The sequence below is a fragment of the Urtica dioica genome, chromosome 4 (genome assembly GCF_054948205.1).
Source record: "Urtica dioica subsp. dioica isolate 48M chromosome 4, U.dioica_male_clone48M_v1_H2, whole genome shotgun sequence".
NCBI classification, from domain to species: domain Eukaryota; kingdom Viridiplantae; phylum Streptophyta; class Magnoliopsida; order Rosales; family Urticaceae; genus Urtica; species Urtica dioica.
The window spans coordinates 2211529-2239330 of record NC_142759.1 but is presented as its reverse complement, the minus strand read 5'-3'; the positions used below and the strand labels follow the sequence as shown (position 1 = coordinate 2239330).

The 27802-nt window shown below is 31.5% G+C and overlaps 2 protein-coding genes across 3 annotated transcripts; one reads left to right on the top strand and one right to left on the bottom strand.

Annotated features, from left to right (window-relative positions):
- Positions 1-5872: 5872 nt before the first annotated feature.
- LOC149399194 (choline/ethanolaminephosphotransferase 1-like) lies at positions 5873-10145 on the bottom strand. 2 transcript variants are annotated; one of them, XM_089612354.1, is made up of 19 exons: positions 9792-10145; positions 9407-9416; positions 9210-9260; positions 8801-8878; positions 8585-8660; positions 8465-8487; positions 8259-8359; positions 8084-8178; positions 7883-7951; positions 7643-7712; positions 7452-7515; positions 7326-7366; positions 7154-7238; positions 6905-6967; positions 6703-6761; positions 6529-6581; positions 6357-6429; positions 6232-6274; positions 5873-6148 (listed from the first exon to the last, which is right to left on the bottom strand). In XM_089612354.1, exons 1-18 carry the CDS (start codon positions 9926-9928, stop codon positions 6253-6255), a joined length of 1170 nt encoding a protein of 389 aa, XP_089468480.1. In that variant the 5' UTR covers positions 9929-10145; the 3' UTR covers positions 5873-6148; positions 6232-6252. The 2 variants fall into 2 exon arrangements, 1 of the variants encoding a protein (XP_089468480.1); XR_016296545.1 differs by lacking the exons at positions 9407-9416; positions 9792-10145 and having other exon boundaries at positions 5873-5994; positions 6033-6148.
- A 7297-nt stretch (positions 10146-17442) lies between these two features.
- On the top strand, positions 17443-19147 carry LOC149399193 (uncharacterized). The gene has a single exon (XM_089610304.1). It carries the CDS (start codon positions 17940-17942, stop codon positions 18915-18917), a length of 978 nt encoding a protein of 325 aa, XP_089466430.1. The 5' UTR covers positions 17443-17939; the 3' UTR covers positions 18918-19147.
- The last annotated feature ends 8655 nt before the right edge of the window (positions 19148-27802 follow it).

Sequence of the window (27802 nt, the reverse complement as noted above, 5' to 3'; positions counted from 1 at the left end):
TTGAAACAAACCAAATATTTATATAATCGATATAGAAATATAGCTAGAAAATTATAGGCTATAAGCTGATGGCTACCCCTATTAACTGATTTGCAGGACTATAGGCTGACAGCCTAATGACATTTATCATCAATTTAAGAGGTCCATAAAATACTGTATGCATGCAAACAAAATAAAAAAACGTAAATTTAAATTGAATTGAAAATATATAGGCTTTTCTTTATTATCGAGCTTTCGATAGCCAAACTGCTTAATGCTAACCCAAATAACAATCGTTAAATACATTTCACTTCGTATTCTTAAAAGAAGTATTACTATAATCACATCAAGTATTACCAGCTTATAACTAAAATCAAGATAAATTATCTCATTTATCACCAATTTCATAACATTCTTCTATTTTCTACGAAAAAACTAATTTGGTCTAAAATACCACTATCTATGTCAACAATGTTGACATATATTTTTGCCTTTCATTATTAAATGTCAACATTGTTGACATAGATAGTGATATTTTTAGTCAAATTAGTCTTTTAGTGGAAAGTGAGAAAATGTTATTAAATTGGTGACAAATAAGACAATTTCTCTAAAATCAACGTCAATAACAACCCATAAACAAAACCCCTAAAGTCAAAATTCATGTGAGGGGCCGATATTGTAAAAACCCTAAGAGAAGTAATAATTAGTAACCATAAAAAAATGAAGCGAAATGAAGAGCCGATAAAAATAATTTTCCATTAACGTAATAGTTACCTTGAAAACTCGAAATGAAGATGCATGGCGGTATCTTTTCTCTCGGCTCTATGATCAGTTGAAGGTGCCTTCATCACTGAGCGATCGGGGATGACTAAGACGATTCAAAGAGAGAGCGTGTTAGAGAAAGAGATAAAATAAAATAAAAATCTAAAATTTGGATGGAAAACGAGGTTTAGTAGAATAAAAAAATATATATATCGTAAGCCTAGAAAACCGCGCAAGAGAGAGAGAGAGAGAGAGAGAGAGAGAGAGAGAGAGAGACGGAGGGAGAAAGAAATAATTGGTTTTCTAAATATATTTGAGATGTCGGTTAGTTTTTCGACAACAAAAAAAATGTATATTGTCGTTTACCAGAGAAAGTAAATTTTCGTTTTTTAAAAGAATGGGATAAGCCTCCAAAATTGGGCTTCTGATTTTTTTTTTATTATTATCAAATAATTAGCAAACTAGCTATATTTGCACTTTTAAATTGCTATATAACCATCATTTAGTAAATTTTTAGTAAATAACCACTAATAATTACGTGGCAACATGTAGATAATTTACAGGTCTCAAGTTTGCCCTTCTAATTTCGTAAATAACTTTTAGTAAATATTTGATAAATATTATCTTATGGCTAGTTATCAAATATTTACTAAATGTTGGTTTAAATAGAAAACCATACATGTAAATATGACTACATATCTAATTGACCTTTTTTTTATTGGGTCTTTGATACTTTATATAAGAATATAAAAATATTTAATTTAATTAATTATAGATACTGTAAATTGTTTATGTAATTTTTAACTTATAAATTTCGTTTATAAAAGTAAATCATATATTAAATATTTCATTTTTATACCATTTATTTGTGTGATAGACTATTTGCACTATAAAAAAAAACGAAAAAAATTAGCTTATATAGTTTTAAATATTCAAAGCATTTGATGTTCTTCCATTATGTTATTTATTTTTTGTATCAACTATGAATTTTATTAATCAATTTTTTAATGAATATATATTTCATGGAAAAATTAAATTAAGTTCATAAATTTATGATATGCTGACGAAAAATGAATTATATAAATAATACAGAAAATAAAGTAATAGGAGTTAAATATTAATTAACGTCCATTACTTAGACATATATTTAGTCTATTAATATAATTGCATTATTATATTTACTCTCAAATTATATTTTAGAAGCAAAATTTGTAACATGGTGAGTATTATAGTTTATGTCAATAGATATAAACTATATAATTTTTTTATTTTTAAAAAATCAATGATATATGTATATATACAAATTTTTAGTAAAGGTAAAATAAAAAAGGGTGTTCTAATTTACTAGCTTTTTTGAAACTTAGAATTGTGAAATAACCAACGTTTTACTAATATTTGGTAATTAGTTAATCCTAATGCAATAAGAGATAATTACCCTTATTTTTTCCCTCATTTTTTGCAAAAAATAAAAAATAAAAAGAAATAATATTTTATCTATATCCCTCCCTCTCTCTCTCTTGGTTATATTTTTAGCCATGATGGAGATCAAACAAACAACAACATCACATTCAATAGTCGATAGTAACTGTTAATAGGTTTATGAAATCAGAAACCTATTAACAGTTATTATCGAATATTAGTTAAAGAAAAAATCTATTATTAGTAACGACTATTAACTGTGCTTATAATGTTTTTGACCTCTCTGTTCATGACTAAAAAATGTGACAAAAAAGAAGAGAGAGAGAGAGAGAGAGAGAACTTAGATACTACTAATTAGGGATTTTTAATAATAAATTGGGTTTTATTAATTTCGAAAATAAATTATATTAACTAATTAATAAGAGTAAAAATGGTATAAATCATGTGGCATGAAAAAATTAAAACGTATGAAAAAAATGAAATTTTCAAGTTTGAATAGTCGTAGTCAGGTACAAATTTCATAAATGGAAAACATAATATTTATACAATTTAATCATAATTGAACTAATTAATAGTTTGCAAATTGATTCAAGAGAGCGTGCATTTTTTTCATTACAAAAATGCACCAATCATCTTCGCGGCAATGCGCAGTCACACCGCTTCTGTAAATAAAGAAATAATAAAAAGATATTTGTTTGATGTGGCCAATTGGCAGGTTCACCTACCAAGTCACGTGAGCCAGTGGGTTCACCCGAACGACTCACGTGATCATCCGAATACTTTAATGCCCCGTATGGTAACAGGCCTACACTACCAGGCCCAGCTGAAAATTCATTTGACTGAAGCTTTTATTAACGCTATGTTTTTAGTCTCGCTGCTCTATGTGGGACTATTTATTAGTATTATTTTAGTGTTTTGCGTTTTTCTTAGTTAAAATTTAAAACCGAATAAAATTAAATGAAAAAGAAATAATGTTAGTTGTGAAATAATGTTACAGAAAATGATGAAATAGTATAATTTGTATCTTAAATTTTCTTATTACGTAAGTAGACGCCTGGTAAAAGTAGAAGAACTAACCAAAAGTGACGTATCGAACTAAAAAAAAAAAGCTATATATAAAACACGCATTACTATTGCCTGAGAGCCATATCGGATCATTCTTCCTACTAATTTTAAATTTAAGTTATGTGCATCTATATTGTGTATATACATTGTATGCGTGAAATCCATGGCATGTGACACAACTCGAATCATATATTGCTTAATTATTTGAGTATGAAATCAAACTGGGCAACAAAATTATTGTTAACAGTCGGATTTTGGGTGTTGGTCAAAGCTCGTATTCTTTCTGCAGAGGAATAGTCAGAAACTACATGCACGCGTTGAAGCTTCCTTATGTCAATTTACTACCACTTTCATGTAGTTTTGTTGTTATTAATTTGGCCTATATACATTTTATTTATTTATTTATATTGTTTTCTTCGAAGAAATCGACTTCAAACCAAATCCAAACAAAACGATTCTAATCATGTGACCCACAAAACGTCATAATTCTTCTTCTGAAAGACTGTAGGGGAAGACCACTGAGAGTACACTGACCACACACCTTACACATGATCTACTCTAATACGGCTTTGACCGACTGACCAAAATCTAATAAATCTTATCACTTTAAATTTTATTACCAAAAAAATACTTAAAGTTTTACCGGTTTTATCGCTTATATACTTATTGTTTAAAAATTGCGGGATAAATAGTCAATGTCGATTTTTTATCTCTCTGTTATTATTAGGATTGCTAACTTGGATAGAATGACATGTGTTAATATAAAATAATTTAATTAACTTCGGTCTGATGAGTTATTTTCCTAATAAAATAAAGCTCGAGCTATTTTCTAAAAAGATAATGTGTTATTGGTTTATTGGTCAAATTACCTCTTGAATTTATCGACTAATTACTCTTTAATCTTTTTCTTTTGTTTACCTTTACTTCTTTGAATTATGTAACTTACGTAGTTTTAACTTTTAAGTTTAAACCATCTAAAAACCTCCGGGGAAATTGTCCACAAAAAATTCTATTTGAAATCTAATTAGTTTTTAACATATATACATGGTAGCAAAGTTTGGTGCAATATATATAGGTATACATACATACATATTATGGGTAGAAAAGTGTTGTATTTCTATTGCCATTGTTTTTTTATTTATAAGAATATTGCGTTTGTCTGATTCTTTTATTCTCCATATACTCTGACACAGGTCATCTTCTCTTTATTCTTTTTCATTTAGGATCGATAAGAAATGTAATATGATGTATCGCTGTCATATTTATTATATTTTTATTATGTAAACCTGTGCAGGTAATGGCTTTATTGACTTTTAGCATTTTTATGGAAAGATTTATGATGAGAAACACATCACATATAAAGTTATATATTATGTGTAAGTATACATATACTATTATACTATTGAAATGGAAAGAAAACTTTAAAAGCCGATAGACTCAAACTATAAATTAATTTACAAAATCAATTTGTTTTTAATGTTTAAAATTGAACCGTTCGATTGCATCCATAAATATATACACACATAATATACAGTCATGGGCCGTGGTATTCAAATGCGTACATATAAGTTTTTTTTTTTTTTTTTTTTATTTGAGTATATATAAGATTTTTTAGTCATAGATTCGAGTGGCAGCGAATAACACCAGATATTAGACACTGAAAAAACAAATTGAAGTTGAAAAACGGTACGGCATGTTATAAAATTATTCCGTATTGCGCTGTGAAAGACGAAATTCTGATTTGGAGAATATATATTCGTAGAAAGATAGAGCTGGAACTTAATTTGCTGCAATGCACTCTGAACATAAAATATAAATAAAAGTAATTTCAAGTTAATACTTAATACATCTAAAAATAAATTATATGTAAACAAAAGATCTTTAACCTCGGTTTGGGCAAAAAATACAACTCGTGTTTCGCAATTAATTTTGATCGACAATAGTTTGGTATTTTTTTCCGGACCTCGAACTCCACAGCTCTGCGGTGTCCTTTACACATGTGTTCCATTAAATCGGAGAATTAAGTTCAACAAGTCCCAAATTTACTTTAAAAGATTGTCCAATTTACCTTGCCCTCTTTACCTCTATCGGTCGTACAAAACATGAAGAATGGTTCAGAATACCCAGCATCAAATACTAATCACAAAATATAACATATATTTGCTCTATTTTTTTCTTTTCTTTAAGAAGTGTACTTTTCTTTTTCTTTTTTTTTTTGTGTGTGAATAGTTTACGAAGTGTAAATATACAGCTAATTGTATACTATTGCTTGCCAGAGTTATGAAGCCATGCAATGATGAAGCTTACATATATAGCCAAGGATTTTACATATATAGATAGCCAAGAATCCAGGTAGAGGCTAATGGGGACACGTGCTCCCACTAAAAAAAATCGGGAAAAAAAAATTAATATATGATATTTAAAAAAATTAACGAATATTTAATTATCTACGGGTACCCGGCACTCGTTTATACTCGTACCCAAAGTCAGGGATCGATTTATGTACCCTCACCGTACCCGTTTCAATGTCAACGGGTATTACTTATTAACCTGTTGTAATCGAGTATTACCCGACCCGTTACGAACGGATAACGGTTGGATATCGGGTAATAATATCATCCCTAGCCTCCTATCCTATGAATGAGGGTTTGAAACATTAGCATTTTCCAACTAAATTCTCTCGCAACACTCGCATTAATTCCAAATCACAAACTTTACAGAAAAAAATTATTAGACTGTAGTTGCTAATAATTGAAAGTCTAAACACAACGGTCTATTATTATGAAGACAAATAAATAATCTATTACATAAAGAGGGTGTGATTATGATTGTTGCACATCAAGCAAAGAATTCAGTAGCAACCCTCGTAGATGTTGATACAAAATAATTACGCAGCTAAGCTCACACAATTCCCGATCCGGAACTGCAACATAAAGAAAGAAAGATAAATGAATAATCCTATTGAGGAAAAATATGTACCAAAGCAAATCATGATTGAATGTATACCACTTTGAAATATCAGTAGATTCAAGCTTCTTTCCTAGTTATCCTGTTTCATACAAAAAAAAATATGCATAAAGACATATATAGCTAATGAAATGAAAAATCACATTAAATAAAACTTATCTGACCTGAAGCAAGAAATTCCAAGGGCTCTTGAGATTTCGTGAATCACACATATTGCAAACCACAAATATATACCAGCTGAAAATAATTAAAAATAAAAATAAAAAATCATCATCATATTCTAGAAGGAAATAAAAGGTGCATCATAAAAAAAAAATGCATATAATAGAAACAGACCTGCGATTAGGCTATAACAAACAACTAACAAGCGTTCGTCAACAATAGGAACTCTGCAGAGAAAATCAAAATAAATAAATATATCAAGCACGCTAGTATTTTGATAGTCATTAGTCAATTGATAAATACAGTTTTAGCATGAAAAAAATAATAATAATAATAATAGCAATTTACCCATCGAACAATTTTGCAGAGAGTGCATTTGCAATGGCAAATGGGAGGACCAGAAGGGACTGCAAAGAATAGTGATTGTAGTAAGAAAATGAAAAATCAATTGTTTACTAAGGAATTTGAGTGAAGCAGATATGTAACGTACGCAACATATTGAAGTAACTAAATAACTTTGAAATTCGTCTATATTCATAATGATACATACCATGCACATTCCGGTTTTCAAACCCTTCGGTTCATCACAGAGATGAGCTAAAATCATTCGCCCCTGCAAAAATATACACCTTCTGTCAGTACCGATGACATGATTAAGAAAAGTTACGAAACTCGTAAAGACATGGCAAGTTAACAGCATTGTTAATGATACTCTGAAGCTCAAGTGGCCTCGATGGTAAGTTGATCAGAGGGAAATATCGTGAGATTAGAGAAACCAAATCGGATAAATATATCTTACCACCAGGTATCCAAAAGCAAGTCCTGTTCCCATTACAATCAAATGCGGATAGGCTGCTATGAGATCCAACGGGGATAAATAGTCCCTGACACACATATATGGTTGAAACAAATCATCATCTATTACATACACAAAATTATTGTCAAACGAAATAGTGAGTTTGAGATTATACCAAGCGAGGACTCCGCCCATAAGCAGGGCAAAAGGATAAAGCTGCCCGAAAAAAATTACACTCGATTAAGCATAGAGTAAGGCTATTTATAGTATTACAGCTGAGATTAAGCCTATAAAAATTTACCATTGCTAGTGCCGATAACATGTTTCCTTTTCTTGCTTGAACGACCTTGTAAACGTTCTGGACACTATTATAGGATGAGAAGTGTTAATTGCAGCCGTGCCTCAACTCTACAGAATTACAGAGCTTTTGTACAAGCTATAAATAAGGATTAATTTAATTTCGAGCGAGTGAAGTATACAAGAAAACCATACTTGAATGTGACAGTCGGTATAACAGCAAAGGCTACCATTAAATACAACACAACTCTATGTGTTCGGAGTTCTGCAGTGGAGAGAAAAATAAAAATGTTCAAGACACACATGAGAAGCATAATAAACTTCTAATAATCATATCGATATATTCTGAGAAAGACATATATAAACAAACTTGTAAGTCACACAAAGTATTGTTTTATTGTTTGTTTGTTTACGATGATTTTTCGGGAGCCTTACCACCAAAAAATGGGATCCAGCTTAGGAAGGGCATAGACGTTCCCAACTGTTGAGCCCACCACTCAGCACCTGAGAAAGAAACATATTTTTACCATTGACATGGAAGAAAAAATGTATCGATAAAAAGGAAATCCCGAACGCAAACAAATTTAAATATGTGTCTGTTTTGAACGAGCATGCTTATTGAGAATTGGAACATACCCACAGCGGCTGTGAAGAAGTGGGATAAGTAGATCAACATGAGACCCTCCGTGGGTCCATTAACAGCCGGAAGAATAAGGGTATTGGTAAAAAAACTGTAAGAAAGAAAGAAAAAAAAATTTAATAACAGTAATAACGAGAATTTGTTAGTATAAGTCCAAATCATACAACTTACTGTTCCCACGTTGCGCCGTAGAACGGAACAGCTGAAATCACCCAAAACCAGAAAGTGTCTCTTCCACACATGACAGTGCTACCAAAAGCAATTGCTTCCAACTGCAAAACACAATATATAAGTGATATAATCCCGGAAATAGAGTCGTTTACTTTCCAGAGCCATGTAATGTGAGTAACATGCAAAAAAAAAAAAAAAAAATGTACCGCACAAGCAAGTGCATCACATCCTGAAACGGGAAAAAAATAATCACAAAATAATGTAAGGATTCGAACATTACAAGAGGCTTGCGACTGAGTAAAATAGAGTAGGTAACATAAAATTACCATGGTCAAAAAGTTCTCCCAATGGACTCGAAGAATTCGTACGCCTCGCTTGTTTTCCATCAACAGCATCAAATGTCTAGCAAGTGCAATTGTATACAAGAATTGAAGAGAAAGAAGAGATTGTGGGTTAAAGGACGTAGATACACAATTAATATATAGACATAACTGTTCAACAAAACGTGAGAGCCTATACTGCTAAAATAAATTTCATTGAACCTGATATAAGAAAAGTAGTAAGCCATGGGCAAAGTGAACCCATCTAGGAGGTGGCGTATCAAGCTGAGGTGAATAAATCTGGATATCATAAAGCCCAATAAGTCAACAAAATTCACGAAAGTGGCCGCATTGACTTTTTTTTTTACCATGCTTAAATTGTCACGAAATTTGGTTTGCTGTGCCATGAATATACGACTACAATTGTTTCTCAAATGAGTTGGACATAAAAATTGAAACTATCAAATGAAACAAAGTAATAAATTTTGCAAAGATCCTAGTCCAACGGAAATAAACCACCGAAACATCTAATTAACGACTCAAGGCTTATAATAGTGAGACAACTGATTGATGTTGCAACTGAGAAAGTTTGCAAGAATCTAAAGCATGATCGGTTGAAAGAGAAACTCACGACACCAAGCAGTGCAGAAGTAAGCAAGAACATGAATCCCATAAGTGTTATCTGTAAAAAATAAAACACAATCCTTCAAAATGCAGGGGAGGACAATTTCTATGATAAAAGATTATTACAAAAAAATAAAAAAAATAAAAACAGCAAGCAATAAAGAGGCTCAAGGATTTTTAGAGAGGAAAGATTCGATTTCCTACCATGTTTGGACTGAAGATGAACCCAGAATCCAAAGGACAGTTTCCAACCAAATAAAAATTAAAAAATTAAAAAAAAAACTGTCAGCAACTCATGAAATGTAATCACACAAGTGACAATCGGATACATAATTTTCAATTCTTAAATTTACTAAGTAAACCGTATCAGAGGAATATAGACGATCATACTGTGAGGTGAACTGCAAACACTATTATTTTAATTTTTATTATTTCAAATCCCTAGAAAAATAGGTAACCTTGCCGATTTTGAGCAACACATATATTAATTGTAATTAATACATTGCACACATATTTCCATTCCTTGTGAGGCAACCAAGTTAACATTAAAATTTGAAAAAAAAAAAAAAAAAAAAAAAAAAACACTTACGGCATCCAAAGGGGAAAGATTTTGACAAAGCGACTCCAAAATGGTTGCAAGACGTATTTGGCGACATAAGAGTGATCAACACCGCTGTATTTGTATCGGCGCAACGTAGCCACACCATGTGCTCCAATATATCCCATCTTTCCGATTATGATTTCTAAAGATTTATTAAATTTTCCAATTCAGAACCCAGTTAAACTCTCAAATCCAACCTGTTCACAAACACACAACACAAAAGATTAACAGAAACTATGAATAAGAGAGTATCTCTTTTAGACCCAAAGAAAGGGGAAAAAAAAAGTTAATGACCCAAAAATATCAGGCGCGGATCCAGGTAGAGGCCAGTGCCCCACTCAAAAAATCAGTGAATAGTTCAAGTTTCATTTAATTAAGAAAATAGCACATTTTTTCTTAGCAGACAATTATACTCTTTACGAATCAATTAATTAATTAACAGACTGGATTCGAAATTCACAAAAAATTCACAAAAATCAAAACTTAAGTCAATTCTTATTGAAAACATTCAATTAATTAACTTAATTCCTAATTCAATCAGGTAGTAAATTAACTTTACTAAAAAAAAAATCAAAACCTAAGCTAATTCTTAATTCAACCAGTCAGTCAATTAATTAACCTAACAGAATTTAATCAGTTAATTAATTAACTGATTCACGAATTAAAGAGAGAGATAGAGAGCAAAGCAGAGAGAGTTCGGAGAGAAGAATCGCGGCGATGACGCCGCTGGAATAGGTGGCGCAAGTTTTGAGGACGCGAGATGCGATCCAGTTCCAGCTCAAAGATCTTGGATCGGAATCTTCGTCTTCGAATATCGGAGATATCGTGGACCTTGCATGATCGACGAATCTCAGAAAATGATCGTCATCTTGTTCGACCGCCATTGCTGAGGTGAGGAAGAAGACGCTCCGGGAAGGGGACTCGGCGACCGGTTTGGGCGTCGACGATTGCGGCGGCCGAGGGCGATGGAGGATTGGTGGCGGGCTGGAGAAGATGACGTCGGCGACGGAGATCGGAGAGGTTTTCGGTGGGAGAGGGAATCGAGGCTTGAGGCTGTGGAAATGAGACCGAGTTTTGGGTTAGGGTAATTTTGGAACTGAAATATCACTTGAGCTATTGTTTTAATTAGAATAAATCTCATTTTTACCCCCCTGGACTCGTACCTTGGTTACATTTCGCCCCATCTACTCGAAAATGTTGCATTGAGAATCTCTTAACTAATGGCGTTATTACACATTGCCACTTCTGTCTAATTTAGGACGTTAAATGTCACGTTTTTTGTCACGTGAGATTTAAAATATGTGCAATTATCAATATACCCTCATTTTATCATTTTTATAATAATAAATTAAGGGAAAATAACACATTTATACCCTGTGTTTTAGTGAAATGCCGAGTTTAACCCTTGGTTTTCAAGAATGTCGAGTTCATACCCTCTGTTTTACTAAAATGACAAAATTATACCTTCTGTTTAACTAAAATGAAGAAATTATACCTTGAAATATACAACAGTGTCACGGATATTCTTTTTATTGACATTTCATTGACGTTGACTATAATATTTATATATAAACACAAATTATCTTTAGTCATTCGCGCTATATATGTAATTTATTTAAAAACTAAAAAAATAAACAACAGTTTCTTAATCGTGAAGAACACAGAAAGAGGCAAATGGGTAAACATCGATAGTCGATAGTCATCAAAATCGCATATTCGAACAGAGAATCAAGGATTTAGAGTTACAATTCGAACACGGAATGAAGTCATCTCTTAGAAGGTATGAGTTTTATTATTTAATTTCAATTTAAGGCTATTTTTATTTCAAAATTGAGAATTTGGAAGTTAGGGTACTGATTTAGATTTGATTCGATTTTTCTTATATAAGAGTTAATATCAATGAAAGGGAGATTTGTGACGCTGTTATTCATTTTAGGGTATAATTTTGTCATTTTAGTTAACCAGAGGGTATAATTTCGTCATTTTAGTTAAACAGAGGGTATGAACTCGACATTTTTGAAAACCGAGGGTTAAACTCGACATTTCACTAAAACACAGGGTATAAATGTGTTATTTTCCCATAAATTAAAAAAAAAAAACTCTTATTTCTCTTCTTTTCTTCTCTTTCTCCTTCTCCGAGGCATGTCCCCTCCGTTTCTTCTTCTTTTTCTTCTCTCCTGAACCAACCCTCCCACCGAAGCATTAATGGCCTTATTGCTCGCCTCTCCAGAGCTTCCCATCTGAAAACACAAATAAAACCCCAAATCGCAACACCAATAGCAGTCCGAGCTCTGCTCTTATTCACCGAATAAACTAGATCTGCGTCACTGGCGATTGTTATTACTTCTCCGGAGAAAGTACTTATGAGCGTGACTCGCCACCTGAGTCGGCGTCCGAGTCTTCACGAAGTTTCTAGAAATTCTTCTCCAATCTCATTTCCCTACTCTCTGTAGTCCAATCAAGAACAGCATGTGCTCTTCCTCAGTCAACGGAACTCCTAATCTCCAAAAATCAAAACGAAATCAGATCCGTAAAAAAAAGTCTCAAAGAAATACACAGTACAGAACAGACCTCTCTTGCGCTCGCGACCGGAGGCGTGAACGACGTCGTTAGAAACGTCACCGGATTCCACGGCAGTGATCGATTTATGAGGCAGAGCCTAATCGTCGAACTGCGACAGATTGTTCATACTCGCGCTCTTCCTGAAAGAGCTCTCTTCCTCCTTCAGCCTCACGCCGAAGAGCATGATTGCGTCCATGTGATAAAAATCCGAAGATATTACAATTCCATCTCGCATAATCAACATAGAAGCAAAAGCACCAAATTTGAAATAAGAAAACCCTAATTTTTTAAGGAAAAACATGGATTTTCATGTGTTTTTACCTAGTTGTGTGAATCACATAAGATATCAGGCGAAAATCACTTCCCTCTGTCTATGGATTCACGGCGAAGCTTTGATGAACAATCAAAATCGAACTGATATAATAACAATTTGTTAAACAATTTTAAATATTAAAAATATTTAGAATAACCATAAGTACAATTATACCATTTAAAATCATGCCACGTTATCAAAACGTGATAACTTAACGTCCAAATACTGACGAAAGTTGGGCCTTGTAACATGTATATGAGTTTTGAGTTGAGTTTTGCAACAATTTCAAGTCCAAGGGGCGAACTGTAACGAAGGTACGAGTCCAGGAGGTAAAAATGAGATTTATTATTTTAATTAATTCAAACTTGAGCTATTCCTTCAACAAAAATGGGTTGATTGGGATAATAGGATAATTCACCCTATATCCAATATATAATTGAACGCATACTTGGTTGGATGGTAATTAAGCTTGGACGTGTATTTCCGAGGTCAAGGATTGATTCTTAATACTCCATTTATTTTTTTTACCAACGTATTGACCTCTGTCTTTTCTTATTACTAGTTCCGAATCTTCTTATATGGCGTCGTGGGTACTGATTTATAACATAAATTTATAGAACATAATGTTGGAGTCAATGATAAAAATATTGATATCGAGATTTTAATTGTACTAATATATCGAGTATCGATGAGTATCTTATAACAATTTTAATACCGATTACTGATGATATATCAACTATCGACGGATATACAGACAATTTTTTTTTATAACAAACAGATATTATGTATAATATTATATATTTATATCTATAAATATACTTAATGAATGATTATATAACAATATTTATTTGAATTTTACACCATTTAATTTGAACTTGAAACAAGAGAATGCAAAAATAAAAATAAAAAATAAAACATCTTTGATGTTACTAAGCTAACAAATAGAGTTCATCTTATTGTGAATTTTTTTTTATAAATAAATCACTCCATATAAACTTATGTGGTAGTATGGATTTTCAAAAGAAACATCGCAAATAATCATAAAAAATATTGTAAATAAATTTGAAGTTTGAACCATAGCGTCTTCTATTGTAGCCGTTGTTTCCTCAAATTCTAATTTATTTGTGATTTTTTGCATTGATTTGCGATAATTTACAATTATTTGCGATGAAATAAATATTTTTCGTCTTTTGGCAACAAAGTTTTCTTTAATGATAGTGTTAAAAAAATGAAGAAACTTGATTTTTCTTTACAATTATTTTCGCGCGTGTTCGTCAGTCGAAAATCATCAGAGTGAGAACTAAACCTGGGCATTGGAATAGGAAAACATCGAAACTTCCGATTCCGACGCTTGAATTCGGCTATCGGAAGTACCGTTCCGATAGTTGAGCCTTCCGTTACCGCCTAGTACTGAGGGAAGCTCGGAAGCAATGGAAACGACTGGAATGAAATTATTATTTTTTTCCTTGAGCTGTTTGTTGGATTTCAATCTAACGGCTCATAACGTCGCCGCGTCAAAGTTGTAAATCATTATTTATTTATTTATTCGTTTCTTTGCATCATTTAAACAATAATATAAAGCATTTAAACGAAAAATATTGTTTTTCATGAATAAAAAGTTATCGATAAGTATAATTTTTAATAAGATTATCATAAATTCCGCTTCCGATAATGTAGAATTTCGGTTGAAAGCTTATAAAAAAAGTTTTTGGTATCGTTAAGTTTTGAAAGGTAGACTAACAGTACTGATACTTCTGATAGCTACCGTTGCCTAAGTTTAGTGAGAATCGATAGAGTTAGAGAAATAAAAAAATTGAAAAAATGTTTGAAAAAATATAACAAATATGTTGAATTATATATAAATTCAAGTAACGGTCAAATCTTAATATTTAATTAATTTTTAGAACTACAAAATAAATTTATCTAAATGTACGTGCCTATACATATTTATATATGAGATTTGTAAGTAACTAGACCACTTTAAACATGTGATTTTGGATCTAGCTTATGTTTGACAATTTTTAGGGATATAGCCAAATGGCTTATGTGACAATAATTAATGTATGATTTGCCCTTATTTATTATTACTTTATCTCTCTTATTTTTTTTCAAATAATTTTTTTTGTATCAATACTTCAAAAATTCGTATATTTCTCATACGAACTCGAAATTGAGTGATTTCAGATCCTACAAATTCGTGGCGTCGAGATCTTCAAAAATAGACTCATTGTGTTTGATGAAAAATTATGTTTAATGCATCATAGTTACGTTTCAATTTATTTTTTTGATAATTTCAAAAATTTCCAGTTATTTTCCATATTTAAGGTAGTAACATGATTTTTCTACATCTATGGTATTAAACATGATTTTTCATCAAACACAATGGATCTATTTTTGAAGATCTCGGCGTCACGAATCCGTAGGATTTGGAATCACTCAGTTTTGAGTTCATATGAGATAGATATGGTTTTTTGAAGTTTTTATGTAAAAAAAGTGTAGGAAAAAAGTAGGGGAGTGACGAATTTGTTAATAAATAAGGGTAAATCAGACTTTAATTATTACCACATAAATTTGTTGGCTATTTCTCTAAAAATTGTGAAACATAGGTTAAAAACAAATTTCATAGTTTCATTTTTGTTATTTCGCTACAGTGTCCTTTAATATATATATATATTTTCCTTGCACGGAGACAATAAATGGTGCGAGCATCATCTCTGGGATGCGTGTAATAATGGAAGTAGCTCATTTTTAGATGCTTAGATATTGAGAGGCACTCCTACCTTGCTATTTCATCATTTTTACCCTTTCTCTATTAACTATTTTTATTTGTTGTTTCTGTGAAACCATATTTTCTGAGGTGAATTAATAATCATGATATAGCCCAATTTAGCTAGCCCCCTATCAAACCGCCAAGATCAAAATAATATATACCATTTTATTTATCATTAATATTTTAAAAGGTTAAATTATATAGTATATTCCTTAAAGAAAAAAAATTCTAAAATATTAAAATCAGTCACATCATTAATAACTCGATATTGATTTATCGCAATAAGTTTTACATAGCGTGTTTGTTTGTGTATATAGGTGAGTGAGCTAGGTATTTGTTCAATATAAAATCACGAGGTCCCATTATCAATGATCAATCCCCATTTCATATCTATACTTATTTTTTAATTATTATCATCCCCAATATCTAATTTCGAGTTAAACTATGCATCGATCGATCGTAGTAGAGTTAAAATCCCGAAGCAGTGGTACAACTATAGACACAAGCAACTTAAGCAAGGACACGAGATTAGGTAATTGATTACACCCTAATCAAAGCCATGTGTATATATATTATTTGTTTAGCTAAATAAAAATATATTTTCTGATTTTATAAGATCTATTTTGTGATTACTTTTAACGTATGTCATCATGTGGCGTACCATAAGATCCAAAGTGAGGGGCCACAAATAAGCGAATTGTATACCCATTTTGCTATTTAAATTTTAAAAGAGTTAAAGGGTGTATCATAGGAAAATCATTTTCTTTCACAAGATATATCTGTTTCTTCTTCATCATCATTTCTAATTTGTAGCAACATTAATCAAACAATAGTGTCTAGTTAGTAGATTATTAAGTACAAAAATTACTTTTGTTAGTCACAAAATGTAGTCAGCTCTAAAAAAAAGTTAAAGTTAAGAAAGAATTAAAATAATGTACTTGCACATATTATAGTTGAGTTCATATGTTACTAAACATAATGTTAGGGGTCAGATATTAGGGTTTGGTTTGTGGGGCAAAAAATGAAGAAAAAAAAGGGACCAGAAGTAGAGGGAATAAAGAATAACACGTAGATGGATAATGATATATGTGTATGTCAATACTTAATTCTATGTTAATATTATTAAATACGGTTATTAAAGACCAAGTAAATAAGGAGAAGAAAAATATATTGATTTCTTTTATAGTTGTTGTTATGGTTGCAGCGAAAGTTAGATATGTGTTGTTGAACTGATCTATCCAAAACTCAAATTGGAGATCCTTGATCTATATGAATAATATATATCATTAAATTAAATTAAAGGGGAGGGAGAGAGAGAGAGAGAGTATTTTTGAAATGTAATGGCAAAATATCTGTTTCAAAAGTGTAATATAACATGGGAAACTGTGTAAGATTCTCTATATGTATGCCATAAGGTTCCACATAATTAATAGCCAATTTAGAAGGCTTTGGAATTTTCTTATATTTTCTTTCCATAACTTGAAATCCGACTTTTTTTTTTCTTTCTCAGATAGCTTTATGATATTTAGAACAAAAACGTTTATATTGAAAACCAAACGTTAAGTTCATCCGAGCAATCAGTGTAATTATGTATGGTAAATGAACATACACAGGCCCTGCAATGTAATTTATTTATTTATTCTAAAAGTCTCTGAAAAATTAAAGCGCATTGTTTGGTTTGTGTCTTTCCCTGTAATTTATACAATTCAACAACCATGTTCCCGAATTTGGTTGCTTGCCCACCTCATGAGTTAAAAAAAACTATACACATACGTCCGGTTGTTATACTATATAGTTTTAATTAATAATATCTATATATAAAAACTAATTTATACGTACACCATTATCTTTATCTTTATATATTTTTCCTCCTTTCCTTTCACACACATGAGAATCAAATAAACCACACAACTCTTACATACTTTGACCGCACCTTATTAGCTTGGCCTCTCTCTCTACATGCCTTTGCTTTGCCTAGTACTAGACTACTAGTAGGACTTTTATTATTATTGTTATTATTATACCCATCCTTCTCATTATCTTCTTCTCTCTCTCTCTTCATTTCTTTCTCTGCTTCTCAAATCTCAACCTTTTAGCATCTACAATAGCAAATGAGAAAGAAAATCTTTTCTTTGAGCAAACCCTAATATAAGTTTCTGTAAAGATAAGGAAAGTTAATACACAAACCAATCCCATCGATTTCATGACATACCCTTTTCCCCAAAGACAAATCCAAATCCAATAAAAATCTCTATTTTCTTTCCCCTCCTCATCACAAAGAAACCAAAAAGATAAAAAAGAAAAGTTTGCTTTTTTAAGAAATGGGTTTCTCTCTTTCTTTTTAGTACTCCTCCTAGTTAGAAAGCAAAGAATTACTTACTCTCTCTCTCTCTCTCCCTCTCTTTTTGTAGCTCAGCTTCCATATAATAAATGTCTCCCTTATTTACTATGTAACAAAACCCATCTCTCTCTCTCTCTCTCTCTAGAATTCATGGACTCCGGAAATAACACAAGTGGAAGCATGCAATCCTCGAGCGGCGGCGGAGAAGAAGAGTACGACTCACGCGCCGCCACAGATCACCAAATCTCAAACGCTTTCTTGACCAATAGTAATAGTAACAACAACCACCAATCCTCATCATCTCCTTTGCTGTTCGACCCTCAAAACAATAACCTTTCAAACTTCTTTTCCAACAACAATCTCGACAATATCCCCTGGCCCAAACCCCACTCCGATCCCATCATCGGACCCCAAACCCAGGCCCGACCCAATTACCCACCGCCGATTCAGCAACAGACCACGGTTTCTCCGAACGACAACAGCTCCGTCGTCGTTCGGAACCCGAAAAAGCGATCCCGAGCTTCGCGGCGAGCTCCGACGACGGTCCTAACCACCGACACGTCGAACTTCCGAGCCATGGTTCAAGAGTTCACCGGAATCCCAGCTCCGCCGTTCACCGCCGCCTCGTCGCCGTTCGGAAGGACCCGATTGGATATATTCGGGTCGGGTTCGGGGTCAACTCTGCTCCAAAGACCGTTCGCGCAGTACAGGCCGCTCCACCACGCGCCTCCCCAGAGCGCGTTCGCCGCCAACAGCTTCAATTCCCTGCTTCAGCCCCCACCGAGGTTCCCTGCGCTCGCGGGGATAATAAACGCTCCTCCTTTCGCCGGGAGCTGGGGCGGGAGCGGAAACGACAACGTGTTGGGATCGAACGACAGTAAGGGGAGCGGAAACGACGCTGGCGTTTCGGCCGTCGATCACGAGGGGTTTTTGAGGGCCATCAACGGTGGCGATTACGTCGGGGCTTCGGAGCGGGTTTTGAGTATGGGTAACGGTAAAACGACGTCGGATTTTCATGTGACTGGTGGCGCTACTAATAAAGTGACGGAGAATGGTAATAGTAATAATGTCGTTTCACTGGCTAGGGGTGAAGGTATGGTTGAATCCTGGATTTGCTCTTCGGATTAATTATATTTTATATATAGTATTGCTGTTAATTGTAATTTTTAATATGTTGTTATTATTACAATACGAAGCGGTAAGAAAAATATCAGAGGCCTAGCCGCCTAGCATGCCTAGTGAAAATGATGATCAAAAACACTTTGTTTTTATTTTTTTGTTAATTATTAGCTCCTTGTTAATTACAAATATATATATGTAAATGATTATATCCTCTTATATAAATTTCTTTTGATTCTCTTGATTTATTTATTATTTTCTCACTTTCATCACTTTTTTCTTCTGTTTCATGGTATTACAGTTATACTCTCTCTCGTCTTGCGTATTATGCTAATTTAATTCGACTAGGGGTGCTACTTCTATTTATGATTTTAGATTTGTTTGTGTGGACAAATTAGTTAACATAGATTGAAGTTTCTGCCTTAAAATATGCTCGTCAGGTTTGACCGATATATACTTGGGTAAAAATATTTATAAATAAATACCTACCATATGCCATGTCAAAACAATAACGCGTTTTACTGTACGTACGTTCATTTATATATAGTTAATAATACTACAATTACACAAGTTATATTTATTACTCTATATATACGTGTAACGTGTGATTGCGAAATGACATGAATATGCGTTATATATATTTACATGACGAAAAAGATCTTAAACAATGAACTGCCTGGATTGCTCGGGTTTGTCTAGTTCTTATCGTCAGTATTTATATAATATATATTATATTGTACCCATGTTTAATTATTAGTACTGGGAGTATAAATTTTCTTTTACTTTTTTTTAGACTTGCATTATATTCGATTTTTTTATTATATTTATTTATGTAGGAGTGATTGGTGGCGAGATTTGAGGCATTGTTAGCTTAGCCGCCGAAATGTCATAATATACAATTCAAACAGAACCAGTAACCTTGAATGTGTGTCTTTCTGATTTGTTTTAATTTATCATAAATTTTAATTCTCTTTCAGGCTAAGGAATTATTTTGTTTATACTCAGAGAGTCGGTACTTTCTAAGTAATTTAATAATGTTACGAAGTAAAAGAAATGGTTGTTAAAAGTCAAATTGATTTTTAAAAAATGTGTGCTTGATTATACAAATCAAAGTAATGTATGTATAAAGCTATTTGTGATTCTATACGCTCCATGACTTGTATGAATCTCAGTTTGAAATTAAAATGATCTTTAATTATACCCTGTTAATGTAATTTTACCCTGTTAATTATACCATGTCTTTTATCTCTCTAAAATAAAGAAAGAAAACGAAGAAAATCAATAATATAGTGTAAGGTACATCATCGAAATTAAAGATGTATATTATTACCTAAGTTATCTTTTGCCCTGGCTTTAATTTTTTTTTTTTTTATTAAATTATGAACAGCATTTTTTTTCTCTCTCTTTCTTCGCTGGTTATTCAGATAGTACCATTATAGATAGAAACATATATATATATATATATATATATATATATATATATATATATATATGCACTTATGTGTCAACAAATAAGATGTCAGTTGTTTATTAGCAATGAAACAACTAACGAAACATATTGAAGAGATAGATATATGTAGAAAGTTAAGAAGAGAGGAAAAAAAATACGTACATCTGATCTCAAACAGTTTTCATTCTTTCACTGATTTCCGTACATCAGTTTACTCAGATTGATCAGCAACATATTTCCAACAGCACAGTAATATAAATGTATAGTAATGTCTGCTAAATAATCATCATTCTGGTATTAGTTGAAGCCCAATGTTCACGATCAGGACAAATTTTGTTTTTATATCATTTAACTTATTTGCTGTTGAGAAATATAGCTTAGTGGCTTTTGTCTATGAATATAAATATATATATATATATACGGTAGTGAGTTTGGTCAGTACGTGACGACCTTTTCATGCATAGCTAGCTAGTAGAGCATCGATACATATAGGTTAATTGTGTCCATATTTTTAACTAGTAAAAACTTAATACTCAATTAGGTTAATCAAACCAATTTCCTTTTTTTTACTTTTATAAAAAAAGATTACCTTTTTTAGTTTTATATTATATATCCCTGGTTTGCGTCTCCGCGCCTATTATTTAAGAAAGAGAGAGAGAGAGAGAGAGAGAGAGAGAGAGAGATCTCTCCTCTTTACGGAACTATCAATTATCGCTGTTATATATTCTCTGGTAAAAGCCACGAACGATAGATTTTATAATTACCCGTAATTTGCTATATATAGACTTCTTATTATAATAACCACATGCATTGCATGTTATATTCAAAAGAGAAAATGGAAGAGATTTCGAGTACATCCCACAATTATTGTGACAATATTAGGCAACCATTTCCGACTCAAAACTTCATATATAAAGTTTTTTTTCGCTTCAAAATGCAGAAAAGTTGAAAAATATAATCAATATTATATAAGATACTTTTTGCGGAGCATAATCCTTATTCCTTACAATTTATTTAACTTTTTCATATTTCTCCCACACAAATTCTTACAACTTTCAAAAAAGAGAATTAAAAGGGGAAAACATTGTTGGACTTCCATGGGAGAGCACTTGATTAATAAAATGTAATATAACCACTTTTTTATATATTTATAAAAAGTTGATGATCTTTTTGATTGACAACGGTTGATATGTATAAAGTTAATAATCTTTTTTATGTCATTGATTGATATATCATGATTTTTATTCCTGTTTTCTTTATAATTTTTTTTCTGTGTGCTTCAATTATACATCTTTTCAAATTTGGTTAAACTTTAAAGTAAATTATGATCGACATCGATGAGAATAGACGAGAGTGGACATTTCACTGCTTTTCAAATATTTTTGGATCCTCTTGCTCGAGTACTTCTACAGCATGGCACTCTTCTTCCATTCATCATAATATAATATAAAAATTAGTACATCCTTTTTGTATTTGATTTTAAATGTCTTTACATTTTACTTTTTGTTGCAAATGATGTTGTGAGAAAATGTCATTTTACAAGAGGTGACACAGCCTCTTCTTTTTAGCACAATAGTGGCCCATGACAGTGAATAATAAGCCCTTTGCTCATTAGTAATGATGATGGCTTCTCTTTCGCATACACCACATTATATTAACGCCTTTACCCAAAAAAAAAAAAAAAAAAAAAAAAAACACATTATATTAATTTATTTATATGATATGTAATACAGCAATTTGAATATATATCTCACAAATTAAAACGGGAAGAAAAAAAAACTTTCTTTTGAGGTTCAACTGAGATTTTACAAACGATTTTCATATTTAGGCTTTTACAACGGTACATAACCGTTATAAAATCCTTTTATTTCGATTTTATACTGTTATAAAACCCGTGTTTTTTTTTACTGGTGTCGATAAAAAATTAATAAAAAAAGGTGATGGGTAAATAAAAACTAAATATTAGTGTTGGGTCATGAAATATGCTACGAATATATTTATAAATTTGAGAGTCATCTACACAAACAAGAAAAATATAACCAAATGAGTACGAAGAGTACCTTTAGTGGAATGTGGTCAGTATTTAGTTCCTTTAAGTTATCATCTAGTCATATTACACAAATATCTTATCTATCTATACGTTTATTTATACCGTTTATTTGTTCATAAGATATAAGGATTGTACATTCAAATGAACTGTATATATAATTAACTAATTTACGTTACCAATTATATACTATTTACGTAAACTTCCAAACTTTCCTTTACTGTTTAGTGGTCCACTCTTTAAAGTGTGTTGGGAATGATGTTATCCTAGATGAGTGCTCAGTGGCGACAAAATCATTACAAGTTTTCCAAACACAAAATTAAGATTGATATTTTGGGAAACTGATTAGGAAAAAAAAGAAGCTTGTGACTACAAGCTGACGGCAGTAATGCATAATTATAATTATTCTTGAATTATTAGTTTCTAGGGAGATTAAATGAGCTAATTTCAATTTTCAAGACTTTTAAGTTCTTAATTAACTGGACAGGAATATATTGCTTGTGGCTCATTTCTGTCTCCGCGGGAAAATAATAATATTATCGCTAGATAAACTAACTTTTTTTTTTTTTAAAAAGAAGACTAACTTTAATTAAATGTAGGAGGTTTCTACTTTTTTTTGGTCATCTAATGTTTAGGTAGACTAATTACACATGAACGTTTAAATACTTTAATAGGTTTTAGCTAAACATATCTATTTATTATCTAACAATTTGTGAAATCTTGACAAATTAATATGGAAAAATGACACATACATATTCAATGTTTTAACGAAATATCGAGTTTAATTGATAGTTTTCAAAAATGTCAAGTTTATATCTTCGGTTGACTCAAAATGACTTATAAATCTTCATTTCTAATGACTTGTAAATAAATCAAATCAAACCTCGAACTATTACCCTTACCGCCAATCCCCAAATCAAGAACTTTAACCCCCAATCCCAAATTTTGAAATAAAAAATAGCATTAAAATCAAAATAGACTACAAATTTTATACCTCCCAAGAGTTGGCTGATTTCTGTGTTCAAATTGTAATTCTAAGTCCTAAATTTCACGCTCCAATCCGGGATTTTTATGATTTTTGGCTATGAATTTTTATTCCTTTCTTCTTTATGTAAACCCTAAACCCTAACTCCACGATTCTGATATTGTTGTTTGTTTTTCGTTTTTTGATAAATTAAATATAGGATTATAGGTGTGCGACTGAATATAATGATAAATTATAGTTTACATATACATATTAGAGTTAACATCAACGAAAAGTTAAATACAAGAAGATTGGTACATATATCTATTTTGAGTATAAATTTGTTATTTTAATTAAACAGATGGTACAAATTCAACATTTTTTAAAATCAAATTTTAAACTCGACATTACACTTTAACACATGGTATATTAAGTTATTTTCCCAATAATAACTTATACATTAGATTTCTGAATTGCTCATGGTGTTTTGTTTAGAAGATACCTAATCTCAAATTAGGTTAAAAAATGTCATCTTATTCATAATGACTCCTAAAGATCATCACGAGCTTATATAATTTGAATCTTTATGATTTGTGAAAAGGGAAAGGAAAAGTTTTAGCCGACTCTAGGTAATCATTTATCGACCATCCTATTACCCAATAGTGTCTTAGAAATATTTGGATATCACACGAGACTTAGGACACGGCGAGAGATCTCATCATAAAAACGTCGAAGAGAAATTTACATAATTTCATCAACGTCAAAATAAAAAGGAAATGACTTGTCACAAGTTGCAACATTGTCAAATTCATGTTGATTTCAAATAAGAATATGAGATTTATGAAAGCATATAGTTTATTTTAAGCCCATAGTAATGTAGGTTGTCAACAAAATATTCTCTTTACAACAAGAAAGCTTTATAGAATCTTAACAAATGAGATTCACAATCAAAATTCGCTCTACCTTGGTTGTCTTTTGAAGAAAACAACATGTTGATGGGATTCAGAGAAAATAGGATATAGATAGTAATGAATTATGATACCGATTTCAATGGTGTTTAAATTTTGTATATCATAAAATATTGTATTTAATTTTCTTTTAATTTTTTGCCTCCACATTATCTTGTACCTATAAAGTGGGTCAGATGTGATTTTCACGAACCCCACTTTTGTCTACCACTACCGCCATTTAATCTATTGTAATAATATCAAGATCAACCTAATTTAGGAAATGAGAGGTAAACCGTAAATGGTAGTTCTTAGCTCTTACTTGCTTACACAATTCACCAATTACTTGGGTCTAATTGGTAGTCTTTAGCCCTACGAAAACCATGACAGACGGTGACACCAAAAAACAGAAATTATTTTAAATGAAGAGCATTGCAGAGAAACCCTTATTTGACATCGCTCTAAAGTCTAAAGAAAAGACTTCAATTTTTAAAAATTATTATTTCTAATCATTAATTAACTAGTTTTAAATAATTTTATACATTCACAATTATTTTTCTCTAAATAAAAACAACTACATTAACATAATCTATATATTCACATCATTAGATTGCATTAGTTCGATTGTGTTGTAGTGAAATTTGCAGTTTTTAATTAATCACAAAAAAGTGTTTAAATTTATATATTTTATCATGAAGGTAGTGTTTTGCAAATTATAAGTAATTATTTTCTTGATGTTATATATATATAAAATATTAATCTTTTCGTTTCTATATAATAATGTTTACTGTTTATGATTTCAAGAAAAATAATTGTAAATAATATTTTACGTTTTAAAAAAATATTATCTAAAAAATTGAGGGAAAAAGCTTTCCATAAGAGAAAATAACACATTTATACCCTGTGTTTTAGTGAAATGTCGAGTTTAACCCTCGGTTTTCAAAAATGTCGAGTTCATACCCTCTGTTTAACTAAAATGACGAAATTATACCATCTTTTTAACTAAAATGACAAAATTATACCCTGAAATAAATAACAGCGTCACAAATCTCTCTTTCATTGATATTAACTCTTATATAAGAAAAACCGAATAAAATATAAATCAGTACCCTAACTTTCAAATTCTCAATTTTGAAATAAAAATAGCCTTAAATTGAAATTAAATAATAAAACTCATACCTTCTAAAGGATGACTTCATTCTGTGTTCGAATTGTAACTCTAAATCCTTGATTCTCTGTTCGAATATGCGATTTTGATGACTATCAACTATCGATATTTACCCATTTGCCTCTTTCCGTGTTCTTCACGATTAAGAAACTGTCGTTTATTTTTTTAGTTTTTAAATAAATTATATATATGGCGCGAATGACTAAAGATAATTGGTGTTTATATATAAATACTATAGTCAACGTCAATGAAAAGTCAATAAAAAGAATATTCGTGACACTGTTGTCTATTTCAGGGTATAATTTCGTCATATTAGTTAAAAAGAAGGTATAATTTCGTCATTTTAGTAAAACAGAGGGTATGAACTCGACATTTTTGAAAACCGAAGGTTAAACTCGATATTTCACTAAAACACATGGTATAAATGTGTTATTTTCCCCTTTCCATAATGCTAACTCTCCTCATCCCATTTGTCATCAAAATCATGGCCACTGACTCACTTCCATGGGCCTACATCACTTTTACGCCTTTTCTATGTTCTCCCTTTTTTATTTTACGAGGACCTGAAACCAAGGATTTAAATTCCGGGGGAACCGGTCCGGTTCCCCCTTTTTTGAAGACCCCGGCACCGAAACCACCAAAACCGGAAGTTTCCGGGGGAACCGGACCGGGATCCGGCTAGGAACCCGGTTCTCACTTCCCGGTCCGGTTCACACTTCCCGGTCCGGTTCACTTAAAAAAAAAAGGGTATTTAATCCTGGATTCCCCCAAAATTCAGCCATTCAAGCCGGTTTCTTCTCTCCCAAATCCCGCTGCGAGCTAGCCTATTTCTTCCCAGATCCCGTCCGGATCCCGCCGAACCGCCTGTTTCCCGACGCGACATAGCTCATTTCTTCCCAGATCCCGCCGGAATCCCCCTTTCACGTGAGCTTCCCGACGTGTTTAAGGTTTTTTAATGATTTTGAGTTTAATTTTTCAAATTTCTTGATAATTCTTGAAGATTAAGTATAAATTGATAGTTGTGAACTTAAATGTAGTGTTTATTTAAGGTTTGTGTTCATGATTCTAATTTTTTGTAATTAATCCGAATTATTTGGTAATTTTTTTGATTATTTAGTGATAATTCAGGGTATGATGAACTTGTTTATTGATTTATGAAGAAATTGTTGTGACTTGTTTTTAATTTTAGAGTTTGTGTTCATGATTCTAATTTTATGTAATTAATCCGAATTATGTTGTAATTTCTTGATTAGTTGGTGATGACTAAGGTTATGTTGAACTTGTTTATTGATTTATGAAGAATTTGTTATGAATTGTTTTTAATTTTAGAGTTTGTGTTCACGTTTATGATTTTTTTGTAACGATTATGGTTATGTTAAACTTTGTATGTTTTTTTGTATATTTCTTTTCTGAATTCCCCTCGGTAAATACGGTATTTGACGGTATTCCTCTACGGTAATGGTAAGTTCAACGGTACCGGTTTCCTTTTTTTTCCTGCTTCCCCCGGTATTCCTTTACGGTACGGGGGGTTACCAGTAAATTCGAAAGCTCGGAACGGTAACGGTATTTCGATCCTTGCCTGAAACTCATCCTCTCCATATTCACCTATTATTTAGTATTAAAATATGAGGCAATTAAACCATTAGCAAAATAATTCACTTTTAAAAAAATCAAATTTCATTTTATTACGAAAATAATTAATCAGATTGTTCAATTAATTTAATTAACTTCGGTCTAATAGACTATTTCTCTGATAAAATAAAATTTATCTAAATCTTAAAAAAAAAAATTCTAATTGTAACAAATACTTGTTAACATATTGTTTAAGAAGAGGTTTTATAAAAAAAAAAAAAACAAGAAGAGGGAGTCAATTTTTTTTAACTTGGTTTTGTTCTGTTGAAAATGTTCTTTGACAAATTAGTTCATTTTGTTTTTTTTTTCCCAAGTAAAGGGATCCATCACCATTGTTGAACTCTTGCAAAATAAATAAATCTATTAATTCATATCATAAATACAATTACATATTCAGGTATCGATGAAGTGGCAGATCATGTTTCATATTCTTTTTCAGATTAGTGCATAAGTTCTCTAATAAATAAACATCGCGGTTGACTTTTATTTACAATTTTCTTTACTAAAAAAATAAAGAAAATTCAATTGGTTAAAAGAGAAATATTTTAAGAAAATTTGATTAATTAATGTTAATTAATACAAAATTTTAAATAACTAAGTACCCGGTTAACCGAAGGGTAGCTTGGTTTTAAAACCAAGCTACCCTTCGGTTAACCGGGTACTTAGTTATTTAAAATTTTGTATTA